The following is a 27,972-nucleotide window of genomic DNA, read 5'->3' on the forward strand; positions in this document are numbered from 1 at the left end:
AACAAGTAAATCAAATTATGGTCAGCAGTGAACGTGTGAACCGTATTTTTATTGTATCGTTAATTTTTGAATTTTATAATTTGTACTTATTTATCTAAGACGGCAGTAGTGCGTACATACACCTGCAGTTGTCCTGTTTAAAGTTGTATTTGTATAGGTACCTACATTTTCGGTAAGTACCTGCAACTTTTTCATTGTCGTGCCGAGTGCTCCCTATTGTTATTAATATTGTAATGTAACTACCTAGTTCCCATACTAACATGGGTGTGGGTGAGTTGCGGCCCGGCGTGTCGTTTCCGGTGTTGGAGACCGGTGAATTCTGGCCCGATAATATTTTAGCCGTAGGTTAGTTGCGGTCCAACAATATTTTGGCTGTAGGTGAGTTGCGGCCCGAATAATAATCATTACCTATGTACCTATTGGCTAGTGTAACTATTTGTACTATGTGGTGTTGGCTATACATTTAGTGATAAACGAATAACTATAAACAAATTGTTCGATACGTATGGCAAGTTATATCAGAGGGCGGACACAACACGGCGGCAACGAAATCAGCGGCCATTTTAATTGAGACACTTTAGTTATCAAATTATAATCAGTGATAACTGATATTCGGTATTAGTTGTAATTTCAATTATGGTAATTGTTCAAAATGTGATCTACCAACAGGGGCGGACTGGGTATTCGACAGGCCAGTCAGCGGTTTCAATACTTCGGGCCATTTTTACGGAAAATTAATAACCATAATAAAGTCAATTTTTTTTTTATCGAATTACTATTCAACTATGATGTTTGCTTATAAGTGATCACAGTAATTGTTGATTATTTATTAGTATCATATTATAAATATGATAATATTAAAAGACTGGCTACAAATGTTTGTGATTTTACTGTAGCACGGCCTAGCCCACGAACAGACTACAAACTATCTGCTATGTAGACAGCAAATCAAGATTTACAAGAACCACATCATACAACAAATATTTAATGCATATCTATAAATATTTTTGTCAGTATAATGATTATTCTTAAATAAAAATAATTGCAACAAATAAAAATAAAATATACAAGTACAATTCTGATAATAATATATTTATTTACACTAAATTTGAAACATAACTGAATATTCTTGCAAGTATAAAAATTACCCAATAAGCATCCTTTTCATTTCAGTGGAAGTGGCACCTAATCGATCAATTATAATATGAGGTACAATCAAGCCATGTTCATGGTTCATAAACATGAATGCTTCTAATTTGTCTTTAGAAAGAGTTGACCTAAGTCTAGTTTTTATAGTTTTAAGTATTGAAAAACTCCTTTCACAACTTACTTGAGTAAAATCTAAACTTAATATTACCTTATATACCGTATATCGTATACCGTATATAACATTGTAATTTGGTGTATGAGTCATTATTGTGTATACATATAAGAATAAACATGAAATGCACGATTTACAACGATTTTTTTCGGATAATGCACATTTTAAATCATCTCCCATATCTGTGTGGTTTTCATTTTCTTCGAAAAATTTATCGTTACAATCTTGATACAAAATACTAGCATCTATATTTGCTATGGCCTCGTAATTTGTAGCAAATTCTATTAACTGACGTTGAATATCTAAAATATCGACATTGGCCATGGATGTGATTTTGGACAATGACCCTTCTGGAAACATGAATCGGGGAGTTTTTAATTGTGAAAATGTTCTTGGATCAAAAAATGCAGCATCTTGAATTACATCCTCATTAATCATATACCTGAACAAGCAAAATAAGTATGTTACTAAAAAATATTGCTATATCTATAACAGTAAAAAATTAACAAAACTAATATTTTCAAAATATAATTATACTAAAACATACCTATACGCGTTTTTGATAAGTGTGATATTCTGCTTTTTGATCTTTTAGGAAATAGATCAGCATTTTATAGGAATTTGGGTTATTTGTCATAATTTTTAGGCGATCTGTCGAGGATTTACAGTAGAAATTATTTACACCAATTAGTTCAATAAGGATTGCGCAAAGGTCTGTAAAATTGATAACGCCTCGAACAAAAATTGGTGGAGGTAGAGTTGGTTTGATACCGACGTTGAGGGTTTCTTCCGTATACTGCACGGGAGAGTCCGGTTGGATAGTATTTGATGTGGTAGCAGACACTGGTTCGTCTTGTGAGAGAACTTCATAACGGTTTGAAGTAAAAAATAATTTTTTGTTGTTTTGAATTTTTGGTGAATTTTGTTCAAATGAAGAGGACAAGTTTCTTTTGTTTTTTGACGAGATCTTTGTTCAACTGTCTGATGGAGAATGAGAAGGAGAATTATTCATGTTGGTGATATCCTGGTTGCTGACTGGACGGCCACTGTTGTTAGTTATTGGAGTCTTGTTTAGGCCAACAGTCTGTGGTTTACTAGTGTCGTTAGTATTTGTGGTGATCAAATTTGAATTTTTATTTTTGTACGTTGATTGCGACATAATTAATGTACAATACGAACAATGTCGTTACCGCCGCCCGCGACGAGCGATAAGTCGCCGTCGTCGTCCGCGGCGTGCTATAAGGACGACTCGTTAAAACGGCATGTTGTATGTAATAGCGAAAAATGTAGGTAGACGACGGCTTGTTATTGAATTTTTATTATTTATATTATTTATAAACAACTATAGAGACAATATTGAAATTTGTAATTTCACATAAGTTAAATTAAAAGTGTAAACGTCGATTTGTGGATTTCACATATTTGACATAGTAAATGTAATGACGGAAAAATAAAAATAATGAAACACAAGAACGGAGCGTGCTAGGCGGGTGCACGCGACGATCGCCGAACGTGAATTGAATACACTACAAATATTTATTTTAATTATAATTATTTATTATTTGCAATTATAATACAAAATCTAGTTTCTTTGTTTAGTTGCTGGTTCATCAATTATTTTATTAATATTTATGTCAATTATCTGATAAACTAATAAAAGTGCTAGTCCGATAAGATGTTCTTAAGGAAAAAAAGACTAAGGAGGGATTGATCCCCTAAATCCCTCCCACATAAATACGCTGTTGCTCTAGGGCAGAGAACTTGCAGCGTTTGCATATTTGTTTTGCACAATTAGAAAAATAGTATAGTACGAAATAAATACGTTTCATGCTTTCACAAAGCTGGTCTTGAAATATTATATAACATATAAATGCATATTTTGAGTTGTTTTTTGTTTTTAAGACATATTTCTTCCACTTTATAATTTTAGATAAAACTTTTAAATAATTTTATAATTTTATCAATACTTTTCCGTCGACGTTTTTATTTCATCTAATGTGAGACCGAAATATTGTTGAATAAAGAAAAAAAATGTTGATCATATAATATGGTTGTTGACAGTCGTAGACGTATGCTTTTCCTAAAAATATGTCTTTAGGGTCGCCTATTTGATAAATTTTATTTTTAAAAAATAAACTCGTTATCTATATCATACAATTATTGACGGAACTTGGTAAATTCTAAAATATGCTAGGAACTTTTTTTAAGATACTAAAAATTGCATTGAATCTTTCTTTAATAATTTTGTATTTTAGCCATTTAGTTTTAGTTCTACCGTCTGCGTATGTGCATCTATTCATAATTCATATCAACTTTACGTATTTGTGTATCGTTTTAATATTAAAATGTCGAAAGGTAAACAATCTTTTAATATTCAGTTAAAAAGTTATTTATCGAAATTTGATGATGATATATTTTTGACTGACGGTTAAGTCCTATACTATAATTATTCTGACATTAAAAACGATTTAATGTTATTATTAACATTTAAAATATTTATAGAGCATATTTTAGTGCATATTATAGGATTTTTAAGTATATATATGCTTGCAAATTTAGCACTTTTTTAGAGCTACAAGTTCTCTGTCCTATTAATCACTATTGTTCCGCTGTAGTCCAAACAAAACAGTCGATAGGCTATGATTATTATTATATGTACCACTTAAGGCAGGTGCCTAGTTTGCCTATACCTTGAGCCGGCCCAGTGTGTATGTGAAAATTACTTAAATTGGATACAGATAGCAACTGGCCAGCATTGCATCGTTAAATCTGGAGTTTTATTTTATATGTTATTAATAAAGCAGAGGACTTGTAGAATTTGTATATTTTTTTTTGCACAGTCACAAAAATAGTAAAGTGCAAAATAAATATGTTTCATGGTTCCACAAAGCTAGTTTTGAAATTTTATTGTCTATATAAATGCATGTTTTGCGTTTTTCTGGTTTTAGGGCATATTTCTTCCGTTTTATACGTACTTTTAGATGCATATTTTAAATAATTTTTAATTTTATCAATATTTTTTCGTCGACCATTTATTTATATGAGTTACCTTTTTGTTATAAGTTTTAAACAAAGTAAATACCATAGGTATAAGAAACTTATAAATTATTTTATGACTTTATTTAAAAAACTGGAAATTTCTTTCATACACATAGGTGTGTGCAGGAATTTTATATGAGGTGTGCTATAAAGAAAATGTGGCCACTTCCCTTTATATGAGACATACCAAATTTTACCTAACCTTCCCTCCTAAAAAAAAAAAAAAGAATAAATTTGGGTTACACCTTGTGCGCATGCCTATGGTTAGACAGCATTAAAAAATATTTATAATAATTATTATAATATTATAATATTTTATCATATACAAGGTGGAAAAAAAGCATGATAATCTATGTGATTATTATAATTTGTGCATCAAAGAAGAACATACATTTTTATTCTTTTTAATAATACTGTACTCGTAGTTATTAAATGATTTCAAAAAAAAAAAAAAAAGTAACTTTTTATTGAGAAATTGTTATTATTTCAAATCTATGTTTTATTATTGAAATAATATTGCAAAATTCTACACTAAAAATTTGACACAATATTATTTTTATTTTTAGTCCCACTAAACACAATGGTGGTGCCAAAATTGTGAAAATTTTATGTATCAAATTGCATGAAAATCCTAAATACAATTTAGTGGTGGCAATATTTTTTGACTATCCTAAAAACTATTACTAATTTTTTTCTATAAATCATTTAATAACGACAGTCTTGTTATACAAATAAAAGTATAAAAATGTATGTTCTTATTTAATGCACAGATTAGGAAAATGACATAGATTATCATGCTTATTTTCCACTCTGTATATGATAAAATATTATCATTACTTTAAATATTTTTAATGCTGTTTAATCATAGGCATGCACACAGGGTGTAACCGTAGGTTAACTCAAATTTATCATTTTTTTTTAGGAGGGAAGGTTAGGTGAAATTTGGTATGTCTCAAATAAAGGAAAGTAGCCACATTTTCTTTATGGCACACCCCATAAAAATTCCTGCGCACGCCTATGTGTATAACATTAGATGTTTTTTACCACTTTGTATAGTGTGAAATGTATGTTGTTATACATTGAATCCATAGACCTTATACTCATAGACCGGCCTTGCTTATAAAGTGACCGATGCACACCCCCAATTTCTGTGCGCGCGTGACAACGCACGCTTGTTATAATGTTAATAATTATAGTAACACAATTGTGTTCATTGCAACTTGTGATAATCATTAATCACTATTCTCTTATCAATCACAATAACATGTTCATTAAAGTGATTGCTACAAATTCTATAAGAAATCAAAACATTTGAAATGAAACACTTGTCCATCCACAAATTTCTGACCTCTTCATCTATTGGAAACCTATTTTATAACAATAAACCTATTATTACAATAATCTATAATAACCTATTTTATAATGTTATTTTTTTTAAATTATATTACTACAATATCTACTAATGTTTTATTATTTACTTGTGCAATTTTATTGGATAATAGTTGTCATTGTAAACTTGTTTACAAAATGGAATGAGGCATTTGTAAACCATATTGAAAAATTATTAAAATGATATTATACCTATTATAGAATAAAAATATAAATCGTTAAAAATTCAAAACCTGGAATAATCGAAAAATCAAATAACAGCTGATGTCTAATAATCGTACACTCATATTATACATAGATCTTTTATGGTATGCACAATAATTTTTATATCGTGCGTCAATTATCATAACGCTGCCAGCGCCTCTATCACGGTTCAGATTTTAATTCACAGGGCCGGTCTATGAGTATAAGGTCTATGATGAAATCACCTTGTATAGATGAATACAAATATATTTATTTAGTATAGAGGTCAACAATAAGCTCATTGTTGTCACATTCATCTTGTAAGTTATTACAGATGAACGTTCTAATGCTGGCAGACTTTACTAAGGAAAACCCATAATCGCCGCCAAACGTATCGGAATTCCACATGGTTTTGGTGTATAGAGGATTCGTCACAATTGAATTGACGATATAGCTATTCATCATTACCGTAAACGTGGGAACAGAGTTATCACTTGTTTTCTCCGCAAACATTCCGACCAACAGTTCCACGTTGTCGACGTTCTCGTACAACGATTCCAATCTCCTGGCAACTTCACGATTGCCCGTGAGCTCGTAAAAGCTTCCATAAGCGTGCAGACCCAAGTGCGTCCGATATCTGTTGAAGCTCTGCACAGAATTTTCTCTCGACAGCTTCATCAGAACCTTCGTCAACGGCTCCGTCTCGGCACTGCCGTTGTTGTTACTCATTGCGCCCATCGGTTGGTCCACCATCAGCTTGACGGTATCGCTTATATCGCTATCCAACAATCGGCTGAAAACATTAAAATCAGACAGACTCAACGTATTTCATATATTTTCCAAACAGGATTTTATCTCGACTGTTTGGATACGTCCGGAACGTAGAAAAGCAGTTGATTTATCGACAAGTAAAAAAAAAAAAAAAAACGCACAAAACGTAGCGCTTTTTCGAAGATGAAAACGAAACTAGCAGTTGTTCGCGTTGATTATTATACCATTAACGATATGTTTTGGCGTGCAACAGAAGTGTGCATGTGTTAGCAAACGTAAAACGAAAGAAAAAAAATATAATATACTATCAAGAACGCATTGTCTCGCGGTCTCGTCGCTCGACCGTTGAACAACGGACGTGCGTCGTCGGGCGACGAGACCGTTCGACCGCAACGCTGAGCGAACAATTTCGAACAACCGACCTGCTGTCGCGATGGAAAGACGTCGAGCCCGCCTTAGCGTTCTCGAACCCTGTATGCGCACCGGCACCACCGGACGGCATCATCATGGTCAGCAACATTTCCAAGGGCGTGGTGGACGGACGATCGCCGGCGGCCCACCGTGCCGCCGAGTCGTGCTTGGACGGCCACCGGTTGCCGCCCACGTTCAGGACGTCGTTGATCATGATGCCCATCATCTGGCCGACCAATATCCGCCTGGCCGCGGCGTATAGCCACTCGTCCGTCCATTCCGGATGCTGCGCGGCCAGTTGGTCGCATACGCGGTTGTGTTCGCGCACCCACAGCGTGTGCATCGCGAACAGCATCGGGTCCGTGCTCAACAGCGGATGACCCACGGACCGCTGGCGTGGGTTCACGGCATCCGCCAACAGCGCGTACCACCCGACGTCGAGATCCCGGCCCTCAGTCGTCGCGTACTCGGCCACCCTGTCGAACTACCGTGCAAGCGATCAAAGACTTTGCTTTTTTTTTTTTTATTATATTCGATTCAAGACGTCATTTCGCGTTTACAGAAGCATTAACTGTGCGCGACGAAGGGTAATATTTTTACTATTATTACATATTATATCGACTACAGATTGTAAGTATAAACTATTATTATTTATAAATGGGTAATCAAATATTTGCATCTTATATGTTCTTACTAAAATTTATTTGTACATTTTTTTTCAATTTGTTATTTCTATAATTTCTATAATTTAACAAATTACGTTTCCATATTGCATATTTGCATCTCACTTTTTGCTTTTGAAAATTTTAATAAAATTAGTAAATAATTATCACTGCAACATCAAATATAAAGTTTAATAAAAATTGAAATTTTATTTTGTATGTTTTGCATTTTTTTCTTGCATATTTTGACTTATTTTAGTGCATTTTTGCATGCATATTTTATAATTTATAATACATATAAATCCAGTCTTTAATTATAAGTGAACAAAAGTAAAAATAAAATATGTATGGAACTGATCAATTTTTTTAAAAAATTATATTGTCAAATTAACTGCGGTTATTATTATATATCGCGTATTTGTAAATAAGTATTTATTGAATTGATAATTATCTGGACCTCCGTCTTTTTTGTTATTGAGCAATAAGAAGCAAATAAAAAGCACCTCCTTCAAATTGCAAGATAGATATACTACTACAGAACACCGCAGCCACGACGAGACGGTAGTAAAACGGCGAAGATATTTACCCAATGAGTTGGTCCACCGGCCCTTATCCGGGAAAACGCCGAGATGAACTTTTCGATGAGCGTAAGCCGCGGTGGATAGTGCTCGTCGTTCAGACGACGTTCGGTTCTCAGCTTTCCGCCGACAAACGATCTCAACTCTCCACGGGCGGTTCCATCGGTCCCGTACAGCTGGGAGCCCGTCACCTGCGGCCGCGTAACACGTGATTTATTGATTGTTCAAAACGAATATCAAATCAATACGATGATAATCGCCAAGATCCTCTCTCTAAACACCGGGTTATGTGCGAGTGCGCTACGACACATATACAAACCGTTGAATTGAAATCCTCATCGAGAAATTGCAAAACGAAATACTGATAGAACGTGTGCCAAAGCATGTTCCGGCGTCTCGGGTCCCGTTTCGTCAGGTCGTCGGGTTTCCTACGGATAATGTTATCGTACACCGTGTCCAATGGTGGTAGTGTGTCTGAAAAACGTATCGTTCTCAGAGTTCAGCGTCCTCACGCATGGCGCGTAGATATATGGTTAAAACGTAGGTATATTAAAACGTAAAAAATTACCGTCGGTTGGACTGTGTAATGGGCAACCGGGTGGTAAGATTCTCGTGTTCGTCATTGCATTGCCGCCACCGTCCGAAAACATTCCTTTTTTCATCCGTCTCATATGCTCTTGGTAAACTGCAAAACAACGCAATAATCGTAATAACAGAGCGGACGCGACGGAGACCATGCGTCGAGTATGAGTAGCTTACACGAAACGATTGTCGTCTGCTGGAGATCCGACGTGAATGGAAGAAACGACCACCACATGAGGGGCATGCCTCTACGAAGGTCCGAGTTCGTGCTATCGAACAGACGGCCTATATACCGGAACGCCGCCGAGAAGTACGACTCTGGGCGGGAGTAAAATGCAAAAGCCAAACGGATTATTACAAGAATTAACGTTCGCATTTTTATACTGACGTTTAAAATACACTTCATCGCCACCATCACCAGAAACCCAACCCAACCCTGTTCCCAAACATACTGATCTCTTTTTAAATAGTGGACGCCTCCGAATATTTATTTCGACGACCAAGAGCAACGGTGCGCAACCTTTTTTGTTCCACGACCCATAAATGAATTTATTTAGATGAGGCGAACTACAAAAAACTTTCTTCTTACCAACATTAAGTAAGTATATAACATAAACTTACTTGTTGTATACAAACATTTTATTCATATAAATTATATTGTTAATTTTAGGCAATTTTATTATTTCTTTCATTTAATTGATCCAAAACATAAAAAAAAAATACAAAATTATAGTTTTATAAAATCTAAGATGCAAACATAAGTTATATGAAATAATATACATAATATTTAACTTTTTTATTTGGTATTAAGTTATTAGCGACCTTCTAATAAAATTTGGCGACCCCAGGTTGCGCACCACTGACCTAGAGGTTTCATCGTATCACATCACATCATAGTCTTACCAGAGTGCAAGCAACGTGCACCGTAGTAGCCGTCGACGCACTTGCACGTGAAACCGTAACCTTTGTCCAATGGGTATCCGCCGTTCTCGCAACTGAGCCGGTCGAATGCTTGGCAGTACGTCTCGGTCGGAGAATCTGAAACTATTGCATTAGACACGCGACGTGGACACGACCGAAAGATGATTAGGTGCGTGAAGAAAGAGAAAAAAGGGGAAAAAATTATAGCTATAAAAATAAAAATGTTTTATCATGGCTTACCTTTGGTCCCTTTGAATCTACTGTAGAGACTGTGGTGCCATCCGAACAACGAGACTGCGATTACAGCTATTATCAATGGAAACGCAAACCTGGATACGAAACCTATACGTGGAAATGACACACCGCCAATGCAAAATTCAATGCACCATAATAATATAATTTATTATAGAATATATTCTAATAATAATCATATAGCTTATAGCAAAAAAAAAAAAAAAGTCTTTTAATTAAAATAATATCAGATAAAAGAGAAGATTGCTTACAGCGATCTTGCTATTTAGCTAATACAGTGGATTGCATAAACACAGGTTTAAGAATTTTAATAAACATTAATGATATAAAAATAATAAAAAATGTCGGATCGCTGGTTGTCAGAACTATGTGCTGTCAAATTTCCCATTTTCCTTATGCGTGTCCAGTACTCAACGGATTTAAAAGAGGAGGGTACAGAGTATCGATCATTCAAACTATTTTGTTTACTAAAATTGCAACCTCTCCTTACTAAAGGACCGACGTTCCTTTTTTTTTAATGTAACAACGGCTGTATATAAACTGTGGCAAAATGAACCTTTTACAAAAGTCAATACGTGAACTGCGGCGAGAAAAAATACAACATTATATGATCTGTGACATAACCGATAAGATATATTATACAAAATTCGGCAATTTATTTTATATACCTACGATATTATATATACCTAGTATATAATGTACCTATACTATATAATATCTAAATCATATATTCCAACCTATGAGTACCTATTTACGTATATCGTTTAATTAATTATGTTATGTTGCTTCATGCGTGTTTCCGTGTTTTATTATCACTTAATGTTGATTCATATTTAAATTTGAATTTAAAATTGTTTGCCATTCTAGCAAAACATTGTTCTAAATTCCATCTCATTGAATTAAATATTTAACTACTTCTACTGACATCTAACTCTAGTAAATACGTGTTTTCTAGTATTATCAAAAGTTAAGGAATCAATATTTATATTCCGTTCAGCGAGAGAACGTGCCGCGGCATAACCAAAATTGATTTTTGCGTATTTCCAACCCGTGCCCCAGCCATAGATTTCCTCACTGAGACCACTTCGTTAACGATTAATAATATTAGTTTATTATTGGCATAACATAATAATTTCGGTGTGCATACGTGTCAGGGGCAGCTCTAGAGTCATGGTTAGGGTAGGAGGAAGTTATAATTTTACAAAATCTATTTTGTTAACAATATTCATTTTTTTATAAATACAGTACGAGCTTTGGGGGGGAGCCTGTAGCCCCTAGCTCCCTCCCCCTGGAGCCGCCCCTGACACGTGTATTCTATAAAGGTGGCAATAATCAATAAGTTTTCGTATTATAGTTTTTTGAATGATTGAGGTAGCTAAGAAGGGTAAACGAGATCTCGGCGACGGATTGATCGTCATTCTACATGCGCAGAACCGGCACGTTCTCTCGCTGGACAGACTATAGTATGTTTCGTTAAGACTTAAATATACATTTGGATTCCTTTACTATTTTGTATGCAAGACGCAACATAACATAATTAATTAAACTATTACAACTATAGCATACTATAAAGTACATAATATTGTAGGTGTACAAAATACATTTCCGCAGCTTATATAGTGTATCTTATCGGTTTTGTTGCAGATTGTATAATGATAAATTTTTTTTTGTTGCAGTTTACTATCTCCCGTAACAACATCCTGCTTATTTTTATTTTTTTTTTTTTATCCAATCGTTGGTGTATATCGTACACGCTATTGTTTATTTATTATGTACTTTTTCGCGACGGCAACAGATTTTCGTCGACCAGTTTCCGTCTTGTGTTACCAACCACCGATGTCTTGCGATTCTTTCCCAGCAAATCGTCGGACACGATTAATTCCTTCTTTTCGCATATCGCGGCAGGCGCCTTGGGTACTACATCATTGGCTTTGTACACTAATACAAATTTTGGCTTAGGCGTCGGCATCAATCTTAATAAGGATTTTGTTGAACACAAATTGTCCACAGTCAGCTTGATTGTCTGACAACGACGCGCTACGTGCTGGTCGGACTTGTAATATACAGACATTAATTCTATAAAAATCAAAACGAAAAAAAACACGAATACAATGTCCTCGTCGTGATAATAATAAGATGCAACCATTCGACAGGCATTATCATTCTGGTCCGGACGTTATTTATGGCAATTTCTTACTTTCAAAAATGTCGAATTGTTGTCTCAATTCTCTCCGTCCGAAAATACATTCTTCCATTCCGGCGTCAGAATCTAGTAGCCATATGATTTTTGACAAACTCTTCTTTAAACGAATAATTGCCCTAATTTCTGCTATCACAATAAACGACGATTTTGTGTCGTTTTCTCTCGACTTCATAACAGTTGAACTAGCTAATAATTATAATAATTTATAATGTTAAAGTATTATTATTTTATTGGGTAAACATTTTTAAATCCATCGAATATACAACAATAATTACATACCTCTTATCATTTCCATTTTTTGTTCAATAAAACTATTTTTGGGCTGCAGAATTCTAATTATTTTTCAACTGATATCTACAAAAAATTTTAATACAGTAAAAAATCAAATGGTTACCTTTTGTATATACGTACAAAACTGTTTACAATAAAACTTTCATATTTTTTAATTTATTTTTATTCAAACCAGCTAATAAAATAATGATTTCATATATGTCAAACAGAAGATTACTGATCAAACTCGTGTTTGTTTAGATAGATCATTTTAAGCGTTTAATGTTGTTTAAATACATTTCAGTTGAAGTCGGTTGTTGTTTATAGTCACATGCCAACAAAAACGTGTTCTTAATCTAATTAAAATGAAGGTTTCATTTTTACAAAAATATATTTGAATCAAGTCTACTAAATAACACCATGATAATATCATAATATATTATATCAGTGTAAATTTCCTTCGTTATATCCTGTGTTATCATGATAGGTAGGTTCATAATAATAATATTGCCATAATCTTGAACAAGTAATCGGATAAGAACGTTATATTAAATGTATAATATTCTAAAAATGGAATTTAAAATTATAAATCTTCCTCGATTAAACACCGTGGTAGATTCTATACTACATCTAAAGCAAGTAATCATCTCGCATCTATCGTCTTAATTTATTTAAAATTTAGATTTCAACTTATTATGTATGTTACAGTTACAGTATTAAATCAGTTAGTCTATTAAATAATTAGATAATTTATAAAATAACTATAATGTGTAGGTAAAAGTAATTAATAGGAAACAGAAAGATTGTTGCTATTCTTTCCTAGGTACAAGACGAAAATGTTAGCTACCCCTCGAGAATTTCTCGAATGCAAGACTGGACTACGTTTATTACTAAGTCGTTGTCGATTAAATAAAACATTATTTGCCTATTTTTAGGTGATTTTAAAAGTGAGCACGTATATAGGGTTGGTTTGGGGGTTAAAACCCCCCCGAAAATTAAAATTTGTTAATTTATTTACATCAATCATTGACAACTACAATAACGAGTCGGTGATGGATTAGTGTTGTCGATAAGATATTTATGTGATTACAACAAATTATGATTTTTATGAAATTGATGGTTACATACTTACTATTGAATTTTGTGTTGATTCATTATTAGTAATTGATAGGACTGTGTCAGAATGCAATGCAACTTCAATAGATGGTCGCGTGCTAGGTATAAATCCAAAATTTAATTTTTGTTGATTTTTGTCGTGAGCAATAGCTTTTAATTTTTGTCTTATCAGTTTCATTTTTTCTTGCCCATCCAGAGCTACGTTTTAATTTCATAGGGTATTTATTACTATCGTCATCACCACTACGCTTGTCCATTTTAAATTGAAGATATGTTACTCATCTAAATTCCAAACAGTATTGAATGAATATATTTAAATAAAAAATTAAAACAATTAAATTAACCCATCATTGTACTAATACTTAAATAAATTATTGATGGTAATATAAAAGACTAGAGTACTAGACTAAAATACCGTTTCCGCTAAAAATCACATTTCTAATACAATGATATACCACTGAATTCAAATTGAACACAATATACATTATAGCAGTGTTTAGAAGGTTCCATAAAACAGTGAACGCGTTCATGGTTAGTTCACGTAAAATTAAACTCGTTCTTTCAAACACTGCATAATAGTATTTATAGTCACCCACTTGACATTATATACAGTAAAACGTTACCCACTTGCGACTAGCCCGCATTTTATTATATAAAATAATAATTAGTTATAAAATATTATAATTTACAAATTATAAATTTTATACTAAAATAAATTCAGTTTTTAAATTGTTTGATATTATTTAACAAAATCCAATAATCGTGACTAAAGTCTAAAGAAATTAAGCGAAGAAAAAAATTAACATTTATTTTATATTTTTCAGTTTTTATAGTCTATAATTAGCAATATAATTTTAGTTGTCTCGTAGTTAGCTTTTACGCTGGGCCCCATGCATGACCGTAATACGTTTAGTAAATATTATGTCGCATGAATTCAATTGTTTTGAGAAATTAATTTAATTTCTGTTTTTTTATATAATATGTAATGACTTGGTACGAATTAGTTATGAATTATGATTAATGTTTAGACATTAATAAAAATAAAAATAAACAATGGGTTTGATATACATGATATAATATTATGTTCTTCCGTTATCAAATATATGTATAATATGTACTGCGCGACGCGGGTATAGAAATAACCCGAAGCCCGTATAGTGATTTAATCAGAACGATGTGAAAATAGAATAAGCCGATAAAAAAAACAAATTAATGTGAATTCATTTTCAGCAGAAACATTGTGTATTAAGCTGGGCGTCCACTAAGTCGGAGAGGTCGGCGCGACGCGGAGCGGCAATATAATAAAATGCCTGTTAACTAATACAAATCCGTCCACTAGGAGGTCGGAGCGGCGCGACGCGACGCGGCGCCGCTTTCCAGAGCTCCGGTGACTTCTTGAGATCGGCGCCGCGTCGCGCCGCGCTGGCTCACCGACCTAATGGACGATGAAGCGGTCGGATTTTTCCATGTTCGTTTGCTGTCGGTTAGTTTCGGAGTATTGTCGTGTCACTTGCGTGCTTATCATGTTTTCAGTTATCACGTTTTAAAATTTTAATTTTTATACAAATTTATATGATAACTTAAAATCATTTATGTATCATTTAATGTTCAAGTAGGTATTTCAACATAACCATCAAATATAATATATAACACAACATCAGGGTAAGTTTATATACAAAACATTAATAAATAAGTGTCATTTTAAATTGTTCATCATATATACCTCATATTGTATTTGTTTGATGTTAAATCAACACTTCATTTGGAACTTTGGAAGAATATATTTTTATATTTGATACATAATATATTATTAGGTGTATAGGCACAAAAATAATTTTGCTATATTAAGTAAAGAGGTCGAAAGGTGAACAAAATAAAAAAAAAAACAAATTCATATGGTAGAAGGAAAATATATTTTTAAGTATAGTATAGTATATCATGTTGCAGGATGAAAATAATAGCTTAATGTTTAATGAGAAAAAAAATAGTTTAAATATTAAGATTAAATTAGATACTAGTTCACAATATTAAACGTAAAGTTCATAGACCATATTTATATGTTTTTGCATACCTATATGGACGGGTGTCCGGATAAAATCCGCACCGCGCCGCGCCGACCTCTCCGACCTAGTGGACGCTCAGCTTTATTGTCCAGTGTTTAGAATTTGTCTTATTATTATTATAAGATACATTTTTATCTGATTTTATATTTTATTTTTATAAATAATGCAGGGCAAAATTATATTTTATGGCCGATAGGCCAGTCCGCGATCGCTGACCAGCGGACCGGTTCGTCCGCCCCTGTCTACCGAACAGTGTGAAACATGGTGACCTACTGGATACCAAGAAGTTTTTACTTGTGGATCATTTTTTAGATTGTATGTATACCATAATACAGGCCCATGTGCTGGATTTCAGAATAGGAAGTGTTTAAAAAAAAAAATGTATAAAATAGATTCATCGATGATTAAATAGTATTATACAGGTATTTATATACATTTTTTAAGAATATTAAAAACGTTTATATCGATATAATACTATAAAATACAAATCATTGTTGTAGTAAATTTACAAATACAATTGTAATACATTTACAAAAACACAATTTATATTTTTTTGGTAATGATGGGAGGTTGGGGGTTGACTCATGGTCATACCATAGTATAAGTCTTATAAGCCCCCCAAATCTCAAACTCTTATTGCACCTAATACCTTGAAAAATAATACTACTACTAGTAAAATTTTAAAATGCGCAGTAGCTTATAAAGAATATTACTACCGTTTCATGATGGAATAAAATGTTACTAACTTCCTACTGTACCTCAAATAAAATGGCTGACTAATTTCATTATTGTCCTATGCTGCCCATGTAATTTGTTATCAGTGTCTATTCTGTTTTATTCTGTGGTTATAACTTTATATAATATACAGTTTATGTTTTTATATATATATATATTATTAATATAATATATTATATATATAAATATATTAAAATTATTATTTGTATAAATAATATAAATAAATTATGGCTAGACAAAATTGAATCGATGTTCGAAAACAAATTGTAAAATGGGAACAGTGTACATTTTGAAAAAACTTGACGTCGAATCCATTTGCGTTCTAGAAAATAAATATATTTTATCAGTAAAATGTTAAATTATTAAAAATCTCATTTATAAATCTATAATTAATGCTTGACTATTGTCAAGTTCAAATAATTAATGATCTTATGATAATTTGGAGTTGAAATATTCTATTAGAAACAGAAAATCATAAATCTTGTATAGATTAAAAGAGGTGAAATATCACTTCAAATAAATTGTGATATTGGTGTCCCATTCTGAGTATATATATTATACTTATATGTTTACATAGATTATGAAATGCATCTACCTATTTAATGTTTACTTTAAATATGCACTTGAGTTCGGTTGGTTAAATTCATATTTATAGTAATTTAAATTTTTCTTAAATATCTTATAAAACAGTGTTGTATCTTTTATAGATGAATTATGGATGTGGGTGTAACTGTTCGTATTTATTTTTAAAAAATACCTATCTTCTACGCGTATTTTTTATCGTTGAAGCATTTTTCCACTTTTGATTATTTGAAGAAGCATTACGCTGTTTCGGACCTCCGGTTTTCGATAAGTTGCTAACTGCTGTTGCTTTAGATACAAGTTTAACTTCGTTAATAACAATCCTGCAGTAGTTTTCATATATTTCTTTCTCTTTTATTTGGTTTGTGTCTCCACACAGCCACAATGTAGAGCCATAAATGATGGATCGCAGTATCAATACCATTTGTGATATAAACTTGAAGTTATCGACGGGTTTAATAGGTGCACTCTAGAAAGCAAAATTTCTATAGCTTCTAATATCTTTCCTAATGTTGTTAAAGCCTCTTTCAAGTGAACTAAAATATGCCGTTGAACTGGTGAACAAGCAATTAATTTTCGCTTTTTTTATGAAATATGTAATTACGTCTCCAGGACATTACACATTTCGTCTGATATCATTCAATAACCTATGGATGGACAAAATATAAATTATATTTTTATCAAATTTAACTTTTCAAACCTTTCAATCAGATATAGCATATATATATACTTATGTATAGCTTTGGTATGTATTGAATGATAAATAAGTTATAAATATAAGTATATTTACTATAAATAATTTATACATCTATGAAACATGTGAATAAAAATCAAATATACTCGTAATATCTATACTTAGGTAATAATTATTATTATTAAAATAGGTTTGATGCATCTCAGAACATTTTAAACATAATTAGTTTTCTTTCAAAGACGGGTATTCAGCGTTTACTTTATTCACCAGATCATCTGAACAACCGTTCTTTTTAGACTGTTCAAGGTCAATGAAAAGTAGAATGTCGCTCATCACTTCTAATTCCAATATTTCTTTCGGTGTGATATAAGCTTTCAACTGCGGCGGCGGTACGTGATTGAATATCTTGCAAAGGTTTTATGATAGAATTAAAGGTCAATATATTTGGTAATTTCTTACACTTACTTTAGAGGGGATGCAAACTGTTATACTTATTCGGGTTCCAGCAAATATACTAACAATAACTTCCTTGACTTGCTTCCAATCTAAACCGTCATAACCGCAACCGATTTTTTAATTTTGTTAAGTTCATGGCTTTAATTTTTTCTAATAGGGACTTGAGAACTACTGTTTACGATTGTATTGTAAGTTTTCCGCCACTGTATTGCTTTGTAACCAAGCAAAAAGCAGTTTAATTATGCCTTGATAACCACGCCAACATTTCCTACTGTTAGATTTTGGTCGAACAGTTGACCAACACCGCCGAAATAACGTCTAGCAATCGATCGCAATTATTGTTATTTTTATGAATATAATTTTTTTAAAGATATTTTTAGTTGAATTTCCCCGCAATTCCAAATCCAATTTTTAAATCCTCGGTTACACAATGAGCCAGAGCAACATCTCTGGGCAAGTTGAATAAATTGTCATATGTTTCTTTCGGGTAACTTGAAAATATTTAAAAATATTTTTTAAAAAATTGAAAATATTTTTATTCATAAACTACTAATAATTCATACCAAGTTCTCTCTTCTATTGTCGGTATTTTTTATTTTAAACTATTAAACATAAATAATTTTTCGCAAAAATCCCGTAAGGTGCTATATAATATTACACGTTGCTGTTCAAATACACAAGAAAAAAATTGATATAGTATGGTTATATATACCATCGAACTACTATTACATACAACACAGACATAAGATAGGATATTTGTTCGAATATTTACAAAGTGAGTAGGATCAGTAGTATCGTTGGTTGGACACGTATGGCTCTTTTCCTCCGCAAATACGTTGGTGACAACGTCCGGGGTGGCTGTATCGAGTCCTAACGGCAATTTCACTTACGGCGTACGGAAATATGATCACGTGCGAAAAGACGGCGTACAGGATGACAACCGCGTATAACGGATCGGCGTATGGTACGCAGACAGTGGGGAGGTAATCGAGTTGGCCTGCAAGTATACCGTGGTCGACTCGACGTCTTTGACTGGTGGCGGTGGGTACCACTACGACGGCGGACGCGGTCGAAGCGGACGGACACGATCGGAGCGGACGGACTCGGTCGGAGCGGACGGACACGGTCGGATCGATCGCTAATTTATTCCGTTTGAAACCCGTACTATCCTGGACTTTAAACTATAAAAGTATACCGTGGATAGTTCGGTAAAGAAGTTGGCACTGGGTTAGAACACGCTGCAACGGAAGGTTGTGGGTGGGCCTCGGACAACGACTAGTTTTACGAAACGAACTGCTACCGAGTCCGGGGAGGGAAAAGGTTGTCGTGGTCGACGGAATCACTGGTACTTATGTGTTTACGCCCGACACGGTTTTGGAACCTCTCGTTTCTGGTGGCCGCATTGGTGGTGCCTTAAGACCGAACGGTGAATACTACACGATCATAGACGGAACAGCAACGTGGTCCCGGTAAGGTTTCAACTTGAACCCGTTTTTTACTTAAAAAATCTACAAATGTAAACGGAGATTTATTTATTTTATTTATTTATTGTTGGTTAGAGCGTTGTATACGTCGTGGCGATCAGCGATATCTGTGTTTAGGTAAATCACGGTCGAAAGCTTGTTGATGATAGGGAATTGTACCGATAGAGGTCGACGGTGTCCCGTTACATGTTTTTTTTTTTTTTTTTGAACTATGTTTATTACATTTAATTTAAGTATTTATTTATAACTCGCAGTTACGCTATTAGAAATAATATACAATAGTTGAATAAGTTTCTGTTTTTATTTTTATTTTCTACATTGATTCACAATTTCAATTAATCCCACTTGTGTCTGTGATGTTCTTCTTCCTTCCTCCTTTTATCAGCCCACATCTTTATATTGGCTTCATTGTTGGCAAACTTCTGTAATTGATAGAACACAGGTGCGACCAAAACAGCAGATCCAATGAGCCATGGGAACATCCAGTGGTGTTTAAAATGCAATTTAAATGGAAACTGAACAACCTTCGCAGTAAATGTGTAAGGAAAGATCATCTTACGGCTCAATTTTTCACCATCACCCATCGTGAATTTCTTTTTGTAGGACTTTCGCTGGAAATCAAAAAAAATAATTGACCTCTAAAACGGTACTCACTGAAAGGGCGACGCATACGAGATTAGAAAATTAGAAAGATTAGAATATTAGGCTTTAACAAGCTAAAATAAACGGTAACGCTATAATACACGGTTAGTTGGCTGTTGTTTTTTTCTTGTCTCCTAAGTTGATTACATATCGTTATAATAAATAAAAAATTAGTCTTCGATGGGTTTACTCTCTAAGACACCTAATACCTGTCGCACGTTAGTGTGATAACCAAAAAAATTTAGACAAACATTGTGGGTGTATCAGTTGTTCAATGCGATAAAACGGTGAAACGGTATGTACCTACAGTACAAAACGAGATAGTGAAATTATTTTCTATGGATTTACAATTTTTTGGGAGATCTAAATCATTCCACTACGACGTTAGTGTAATATATGTTACGTAATTATTATGCAAGAATCGGTATCGCTGCATTGTGTGAAAACGCGATAGCGAATATTTAAATAATCATATTAATAAACAGTCTGTGTCTTACTCGGATACCGTGAACTGGTCTTGTTGTCCTACCACATGTACGTCTTGTACGTATATACTTGCAAACCAGTGGTGTTTTGGAGGGTATACGCAGGTTTACGAGGTATACCCGTGAACCATCATGGTGATTTAGTGTATACTTTATAAAAGAAACACCAATACGCACGTATACACACGTATACGCTCGTATACCTACTTCATAAATAGAAAAAAAATCCACAGGACATACGTTTATTTTTAGAAAATTTGTTATTGGTAGGTTAATAATAACATTGATAACTGATTATTATTTATAGCTATCGATTATCGTCTAACTATATTCATTAGGTATCAAATTATAATATCTACAAGTGGCCGTTGACGTTTCTATACAAGAATATACTAAATAGTGTGGCCATTGATTAAATAAACATAGATAGCCCACGCAATGTTAATTTTGGAAACTCCTAAAAAGGCCCAAATGGAGCTAGAATTGTAGTAGTAATGGATTCCTGGTAACAGAATGCGCTGACGTTCCAAATAAACATTTGTAATCTCCAATTTATTGTTATTCGTGATCAATGTTGATACATTGCTGATAAACTATAATCAATTTTAACCGTTGTAATTTATTCCTTTTATTATGTATAGGTTCTATTAAAGTTAATCGTATATATTTTATATGTTTTGTTGTTACCTATTTGACGATTACATGATTAAGCTTTTATTTTACAATTATATTTATATTTTTTGCCTTTAAAATCGGGCAATTATTGAATTCTCCATAGAAGCTTTAAATACTTAGATAAATCAAGAAATAATTAATACACTTTTTTTTTTTATATATTAAAGTTTATACTCGTGAACATGAGATCCAGAAAAGATCTGAATACTCGCGAGTGAAGCGAGCGTCTTTTTGAATGATAAAATCTGATAAGTTTTGATCTTAATGAATACACAATAGTCATTGTCATAAATCCTTAAATACGCGTATACCCTATATTTTTTTTGTCAAAACACCAATGGTGCAAACATAACAGTTAGGAATGTAGCAATTGTGTTCAATATCACTCCTGCACGTGCACTTGTACTATCGTTCATAATTGCTGTGACATTCGTCCCCCCCCCCCGAGAAATATCTCTATGACGTACAGGGGTTGGTTTAGCCCTGAAAGTTCAGATGGGTACTAGTGGTATGAACTAGCGAACGAGTGACTCGAATTACGATCACAAATGTAGGTCCGAACGTTAACATTTCCAAATTGCGCTGTCGCGTCCACTCGGGTGTGGATCTAGAAATGAAATAAGTGGGAGGGTGGCTAGTAAAGTGAGTTAAGGGTACCATACACGGAACGATCTATTGTCAAACTTGTCGTCAAACCAATCGGCCGATCAGTTGTCAAACCTGACGCAGTCCACACACCAAATGATTAGTTTGACGATATCTAACCTAACTTTTTAGTTGGTGAAGTTTGTTTTGTTTGTTTATATTGTGATAATGTGATATGGTTTATATCGCAATTGAAAATCGAAATATTATTCAAGTGGTTGCATTTTATAGTTTATGGAATTTTTTCAATTTCGCTTTGTATATTTTTGCGCACAATGGACAAAATAGATCGAAAGAGGAAATTATTGCTGACAACTGCTCTTGTTTTGTATGTGGATGATGATGACGATACATAAAAAAAAAGGAAATGGTCAAAACAGTGGCTTTTAGAATGTCAAAAATATTCGCATATGAATTTGCTACGTGAATTGCAGTTCTGTGGCATCATATGCAGACCGTAGGTTGTTTATTTTACGTTTTACAAAAGCTGCATTAGCATCTTTAAATTTTTCTTGACACACCTTTAACAAGTCTTCGATACCTAAGTTCCTCAAATGTTTATTTTTGGACGATTGTAGGTTTCTAAAAACTCGGTCACAAATGGTTTGTTTTGATCCATTTTATAGCGGTACGTAAATGGAATATTAAAATATAACGTCAAACACAAAATAAATTCGGATTTCGGAATAAAAATTAAAATTTAGTGTTAATCAATGTGTAATAATCAATGATAATAATAGTGATAACAATGTTGTGTAGTACACTTTGTCAGACAGTTACATACACGCACAAACCGCGTCTGTCATCGTTCAGTTGGTCGTCCGGTTGATACGTCAAAACGACCGACGATCAGACGGCAAACTTACAAACACGTCCATACACGTGACGATTTGGTCTGTCAAACGTTGCTTGACGACAAGTTTGACGATAGATCGTTCCGTGTATGGGACCCTTTACTTGCCATGATTCGTTGTGCATGTCGATTTGTAAGAAGTCTTTCTTGCGTCTAATTTTTTCAATATTTTATGTACCTACGTGCGAAATGATCCTACCTTATGTTTAAAAGGAAAGTTTCAGCCCCCATATCATTCCTCTCGTATCTACGCCTGCATCCACCCACCCGGTCAGTGTTTCGCCCCCGATAACCCTCGAAATTGTTCGTGCACAGTCCATGGCGGTGTTTGCGGTTGATGACCGTGCGTTGTCTAGTAGACAGTACATGGCCCGATCGCTGGACGTAGCTGAATGCGAATTGGCGAATTGCGCGTTGACCGGACATGGAACACGGCTGCGGCCGAATAACATCGCTGCGTCCACACTGTAGTCGCGCGTTTTGATCCGGTCCCTTTGCCGATCGCGCGCGTGTACGTGTACCCTGAGCCCGAGGGTTTAGGATGGCGTAGGATTGAGACAGATCAGGTACTTACGCGATGTGATGTTGCTGTCGATAATGTTTATTCGCAACAGTAGTCGCAAGGTTTTCAGCAGCAGTCGTCGCAAGGTTTTCAGTAGCAGTGGTCACCAAAGTTGAATACGATACAATTCGAATCCGGTTATGCTGCTCTCGAGTTGCTCTCCAAAAGGCACTGTAAGTCGTAATGCCTTTTCCAAATATGTTATTTCGACTAGATACATCCGTGTCCACGATACTATGTAGCGTAGTAACGTATTTTCGAACGTTTTTCGGCCAATGCATGGTGTAGAAAACGATTTTTTTTCTTACGTTATAAATTATATCGATTGCTGCATCGCAACCAATTCGGTTCACTCTTGGACGATTGAGTCTAGCAAAATATGATAGATTTCATTCTTACCAGATTTATTGAACCCCTACGGAAAAATGTCTAGGTATGCCCTTGCACGTCGTATACGAGCATTCTGCCGGGACGTGTTCTAGTTCAAGTACACGACGACCATTTTTTTTACTTTCGGTACTTTAATACTTTATCGACACATTATTAGTCGCGTTGCAAAAATTCAAATCGCGCCGCGTCAGTCGCGCGTCTATAGACTCATCCTAAGGAATCGCACCTTTAGTATTATTAACAGTGGCGAATGCTGACTCTGATGTATGGGCATGCTCATTTATTATAATGTTTTATAGTTATATTTAATTTATAATTAATAAGTAATACCATTGATTATAGATAGATTATCTATAATCAATGGTAATACACAAATTTGTATTAATTTATTAATAAAACTTTAATTTAATATATATACAATAGCACTTATTTAAAAAATATTTAACTAACTAAATAATATTAAAAAATAGTACAATAATACAAAACGAAGAAAAAATTATCTTACACTCGTAAACGTACATCTTATAAATTACGGTATTGACGAGGTGCAACAGAATGAGTATGCCCTGGGTAATAAATACCGCGGCTGTTAGTAGAGGTGGTCTCGGAATAACTGGCATTTTACAGCGGTAACAAAGCGTCGTGTAGCTTGCGCACACATCTATCGCATGCTCTGTCATTAAATTTTACAAAGTATAACAGAATTAAATTACATTATTGTTATACATTGTGTTCTTTTAAAATACGTAATATATTATTGATTAATAACGTTTTTATTCCTAAGCCACTCCTATGCTGAGCATGCCTGGACAATTTGCCACTGATTATTATTATTTTTTATTATTACTTTTTGCTGGGTTGCAATCAGAGGCGGCTTGATCATGAATTTTATGGTACACTGAACAACCAAAAAGTTTGGGGTGGATATCATCTTAATAGGTGGTTCTTGGTCTTGGCAACTGGCAGCGGTAGTTATTATCAAATTGGTAATTTAATAGAAATTAAGTAAATTTTTGTACCTAATATGACTGTTTGGTAGATGGGTGGGTGGTATTAAATATGATTGAACCACCAACTGAAAAATCTCAGACGGCCTATAGTTGCAATAACAACATATTGGTATTAGTCTTTGATAGATTTCGGCAAGCAAAAATGAGATAACACGCTTGATTGTTGTTAACAGTGTCTTATCACCGTTTGGCACGAACGGGTTTGGGTCAGTTCTCCTCATTGACAAGAGATAAAAATGATAAGAAAACATTTTATAACCTCTGGCGACGTGATAGTGGTCATAGAACGATAATACTAAAAATTATATTCTATAACCGTATGTTCAACAATATCAACAGTTAATTTATCATATATTACATTACTTTATGACCACTGTTGGAGAATTCTATTGGAATTTCCTGTAACGTGTACCACGAGAAAAAAATTATATTTTATTGTGTTATGATCACATTTTATTACAATAACATATTGTTTATAATTGTCTAGAAATAAATTAGATGATAATATCCGTGTTCAGTGTGATCGAAAAACGTACATAAGTATTTTTTCAAATGTAATTGGTGCCATTTATTTAATATCTTACTGATAATTCGAGTTACCTTTTTTACAAAACAATCATCTAGTTTACAATTGAAGAACTTATTGGTTTTGTTTTTTCAGAAATAATGAACGATCAGTGGGAATAATTACCGTCCAGTGTAGAACTTTAAAACTATGTCTTTAACATGTATCAAATCTCGACATTTTTTAAAGAATTTAAAAAATGTCAAACTTCTGCTGGGGAATAAAACGTACTCCTCCATGGTATCATATGTGCAAGGACAATCACCAGAAAAGAATGTTAGAGAATACTTCTATTATATAGACCATCAAGGAATGGTTGGTACACCAATTTCTATAATAACGTTCTTACTAAATAAAGTAATGGACCATTTGATAATTACTGCTAATAAGTAATTTTGTCTCTATATAAACCAAAGTACCGTTTTGAATGAATAGGAAATGTTTATTTTCTATAACCAGAAATGTTCACGTTCAATTTCAAAATAGTTTGGGTTAATTGATGATAGTACACTAAGAATTTTTTTTTTTTTAAATTATATGGAATTATTTTTTTTTTTATATATAATTATAATTTTAAGGAAGGCACAGTGGCGTAACTGGGAAAAAATTTAGGGGGGCAATATAATATATTTATTACCAAAACCCTGACACCCCTCTCCCTCACCAGTTAAAACATATTTTTATTGTATGTATTTTATTATTGTATATATAAATCTAATTATTTGATTTTACATAAGTCTTTTAACTCATTTTATAGTTTAGATAAACATAAATATTAGGTAGCAGATACTAGGTATCAATATTGTTAAATAATACCCATAAGAGTTCATTAATAAAAGGTGCTATTTGTACTGTTGGATTATCTTATGGAGGGGGAAATTATATTTTTATCTCTCAAAAAATTCTCAGAGGTTGCACTTGCCTCCCCTTGCCCCCCCCCACAATTATGCTATTGGGAAGGCATATTTAATGCAAATAATATTAATATTTTTAAAAGTGAAACTAAGTATATATTTGCCATAACTCAAACAATAGTTTTCGAACAATGCATTAGAAAAATGGCAATTTAATATATGCAAATTAAACAAATATTGAAAAAAAATTACTGTTATTATCAGGAATCTAGGCTTTTTGATTGAATTAACTGTAGTATTTTATATTTTTGTACAATATTAATTTATTTTTTATGGTAGTTCATATGCACATTTTAAGTTTACAACATTTTAAATCATTTTTAATTATGGATTTTTTTCTTTTTTTCTAGCTCTTTTTGGACGATAGTAAAATGAAAAATTTTACATCTGCCTATAAAGGTAAATTTTATTGCTATTTAATGTTTAATTTGTTTTCTTTTAATTTAATATGAGTTATTTATTTTAATCTATATGAAAGATTTTATTTCATAATTTTTCAGAAATAGATTTTTTAGTATTTTTTTTCAAACGATTGAAACCAAACACGATTGATCGATATAGAGAACATTTTCCATGGATATCATTATGTGGAAGAGAAAGGAATTTTATTCGATGTGATGATTTCCCTATTGTATTTACCCAAATAATTCAAAGCGACGATGGGAATTTCTTATTTTGTCATAACCATGCAGGATCTAAATTGAGTGTATTATTTCAACCAAATAAGCTCTGGATGGATGTTGAAAATGGTAGAGTTTACCATCCAGCTAGTGAACAACACGGGTCCATTGGACTTGTGTCATCTAGAACAGCTATTGAATTAAGTAAAATGTTTATGTATAATATTGATAAACACAATTATGTGCCAACACATTTCAACTGGTGTAATAAAAAATATACATTAGATCCAGATTGGTTCAAAAATTTGATTGTTAAACGAATTAATTGAATATGTGGTTTTACAAGCATAGTAAAATCATTGTTATGTGATATTTTCAAATAAAGTTTATATTAGAATGTATAGAAAATTATATGTTTATTTTTTAAATTGCATTAAGTTAAAGTTTTATTTTTTGATTATTGATTATTATAATTAATAATATCTAATATGGGTAATTTAAATTATAATTATGTTAATGAAATTGATGTAAAAGTGAAATGTTTTGACGTTGTAGTTGATAGAACAATAAAAATGTCACTTTTGAATAATGTATGATAGCATTGGTATTGTTCAACCAGTCAACGATACCGTAATTTGATGTACAATTTTAACAATTCAATTATGGAACCTCATGGCATGAGGTAGTGGAAATTAATCAGTTAATAGGAAAACATAAATTAGTAAATTAGATAATTTTTAGAGTCTCACCTATTACGTTGATAATCATACATCATTATCTCTTCAGCGTTTTAAATGTTTCTCTTTTACTGCAACAGCCTTTTGATTATAAGTATAAAAAAATTAAAATTATAAATGTTTTTAAATTATAATAGTATTAGCGATGGTAAAATCATATAC

At 33.0% G+C, this 27,972-nt stretch overlaps 4 protein-coding genes across 8 annotated transcripts; 1 reads left to right on the top strand and 3 right to left on the bottom strand.

Moving 5' to 3' along the window:
• Positions 1 to 27,467, top strand: LOC112687727 (UPF0598 protein CG30010). Of its 5 annotated transcripts, none has more exons than XM_025560611.1 (4): positions 1 to 172; positions 25,636 to 25,854; positions 26,804 to 26,852; positions 26,954 to 27,467. In XM_025560611.1, exons 2-4 carry the CDS (start codon positions 25,690 to 25,692, stop codon positions 27,400 to 27,402), a joined length of 663 nt encoding a protein of 220 aa, XP_025416396.1. In that variant the 5' UTR covers positions 1 to 172; positions 25,636 to 25,689; the 3' UTR covers positions 27,403 to 27,467. The 5 variants fall into 5 exon arrangements, with proteins under 5 accessions (XP_025416396.1, XP_025416398.1, XP_025416397.1 ...); XM_025560613.1 differs by lacking the exon at positions 1 to 172 and adding an exon at positions 22,596 to 22,616; XM_025560612.1 differs by lacking the exon at positions 1 to 172 and adding an exon at positions 23,652 to 23,747.
• On the bottom strand, positions 6,203 to 7,457 carry LOC112687592 (prostaglandin G/H synthase 2-like). Its single transcript, XM_025560387.1, has 2 exons — positions 7,126 to 7,457; positions 6,203 to 6,725 (listed from the first exon to the last, which is right to left on the bottom strand). Exons 1-2 carry the CDS (start codon positions 7,455 to 7,457, stop codon positions 6,203 to 6,205), a joined length of 855 nt encoding a protein of 284 aa, XP_025416172.1.
• Positions 8,298 to 9,461, bottom strand: LOC112687593. The gene is made up of 4 exons (XM_025560388.1): positions 9,114 to 9,461; positions 8,923 to 9,039; positions 8,674 to 8,828; positions 8,298 to 8,545 (listed from the first exon to the last, which is right to left on the bottom strand). Exons 1-4 carry the CDS (start codon positions 9,349 to 9,351, stop codon positions 8,309 to 8,311), a joined length of 747 nt encoding a protein of 248 aa, XP_025416173.1. The 5' UTR covers positions 9,352 to 9,461; the 3' UTR covers positions 8,298 to 8,308.
• Positions 20,016 to 20,991, bottom strand: LOC112687728. Its single transcript, XM_025560614.1, has 2 exons — positions 20,852 to 20,991; positions 20,016 to 20,323 (listed from the first exon to the last, which is right to left on the bottom strand). Exon 2 carries the CDS (start codon positions 20,294 to 20,296, stop codon positions 20,048 to 20,050), a length of 249 nt encoding a protein of 82 aa, XP_025416399.1. The 5' UTR covers positions 20,297 to 20,323; positions 20,852 to 20,991; the 3' UTR covers positions 20,016 to 20,047.
• Positions 27,468 to 27,972: the final 505 nt, after the last annotated feature.

Source organism: Sipha flava, unplaced genomic scaffold (genome assembly GCF_003268045.1).
Source record: "Sipha flava isolate LNK unplaced genomic scaffold, YSA_version1 35a_pilon_pilon, whole genome shotgun sequence".
Taxonomy (NCBI): domain Eukaryota; kingdom Metazoa; phylum Arthropoda; class Insecta; order Hemiptera; family Aphididae; genus Sipha; species Sipha flava.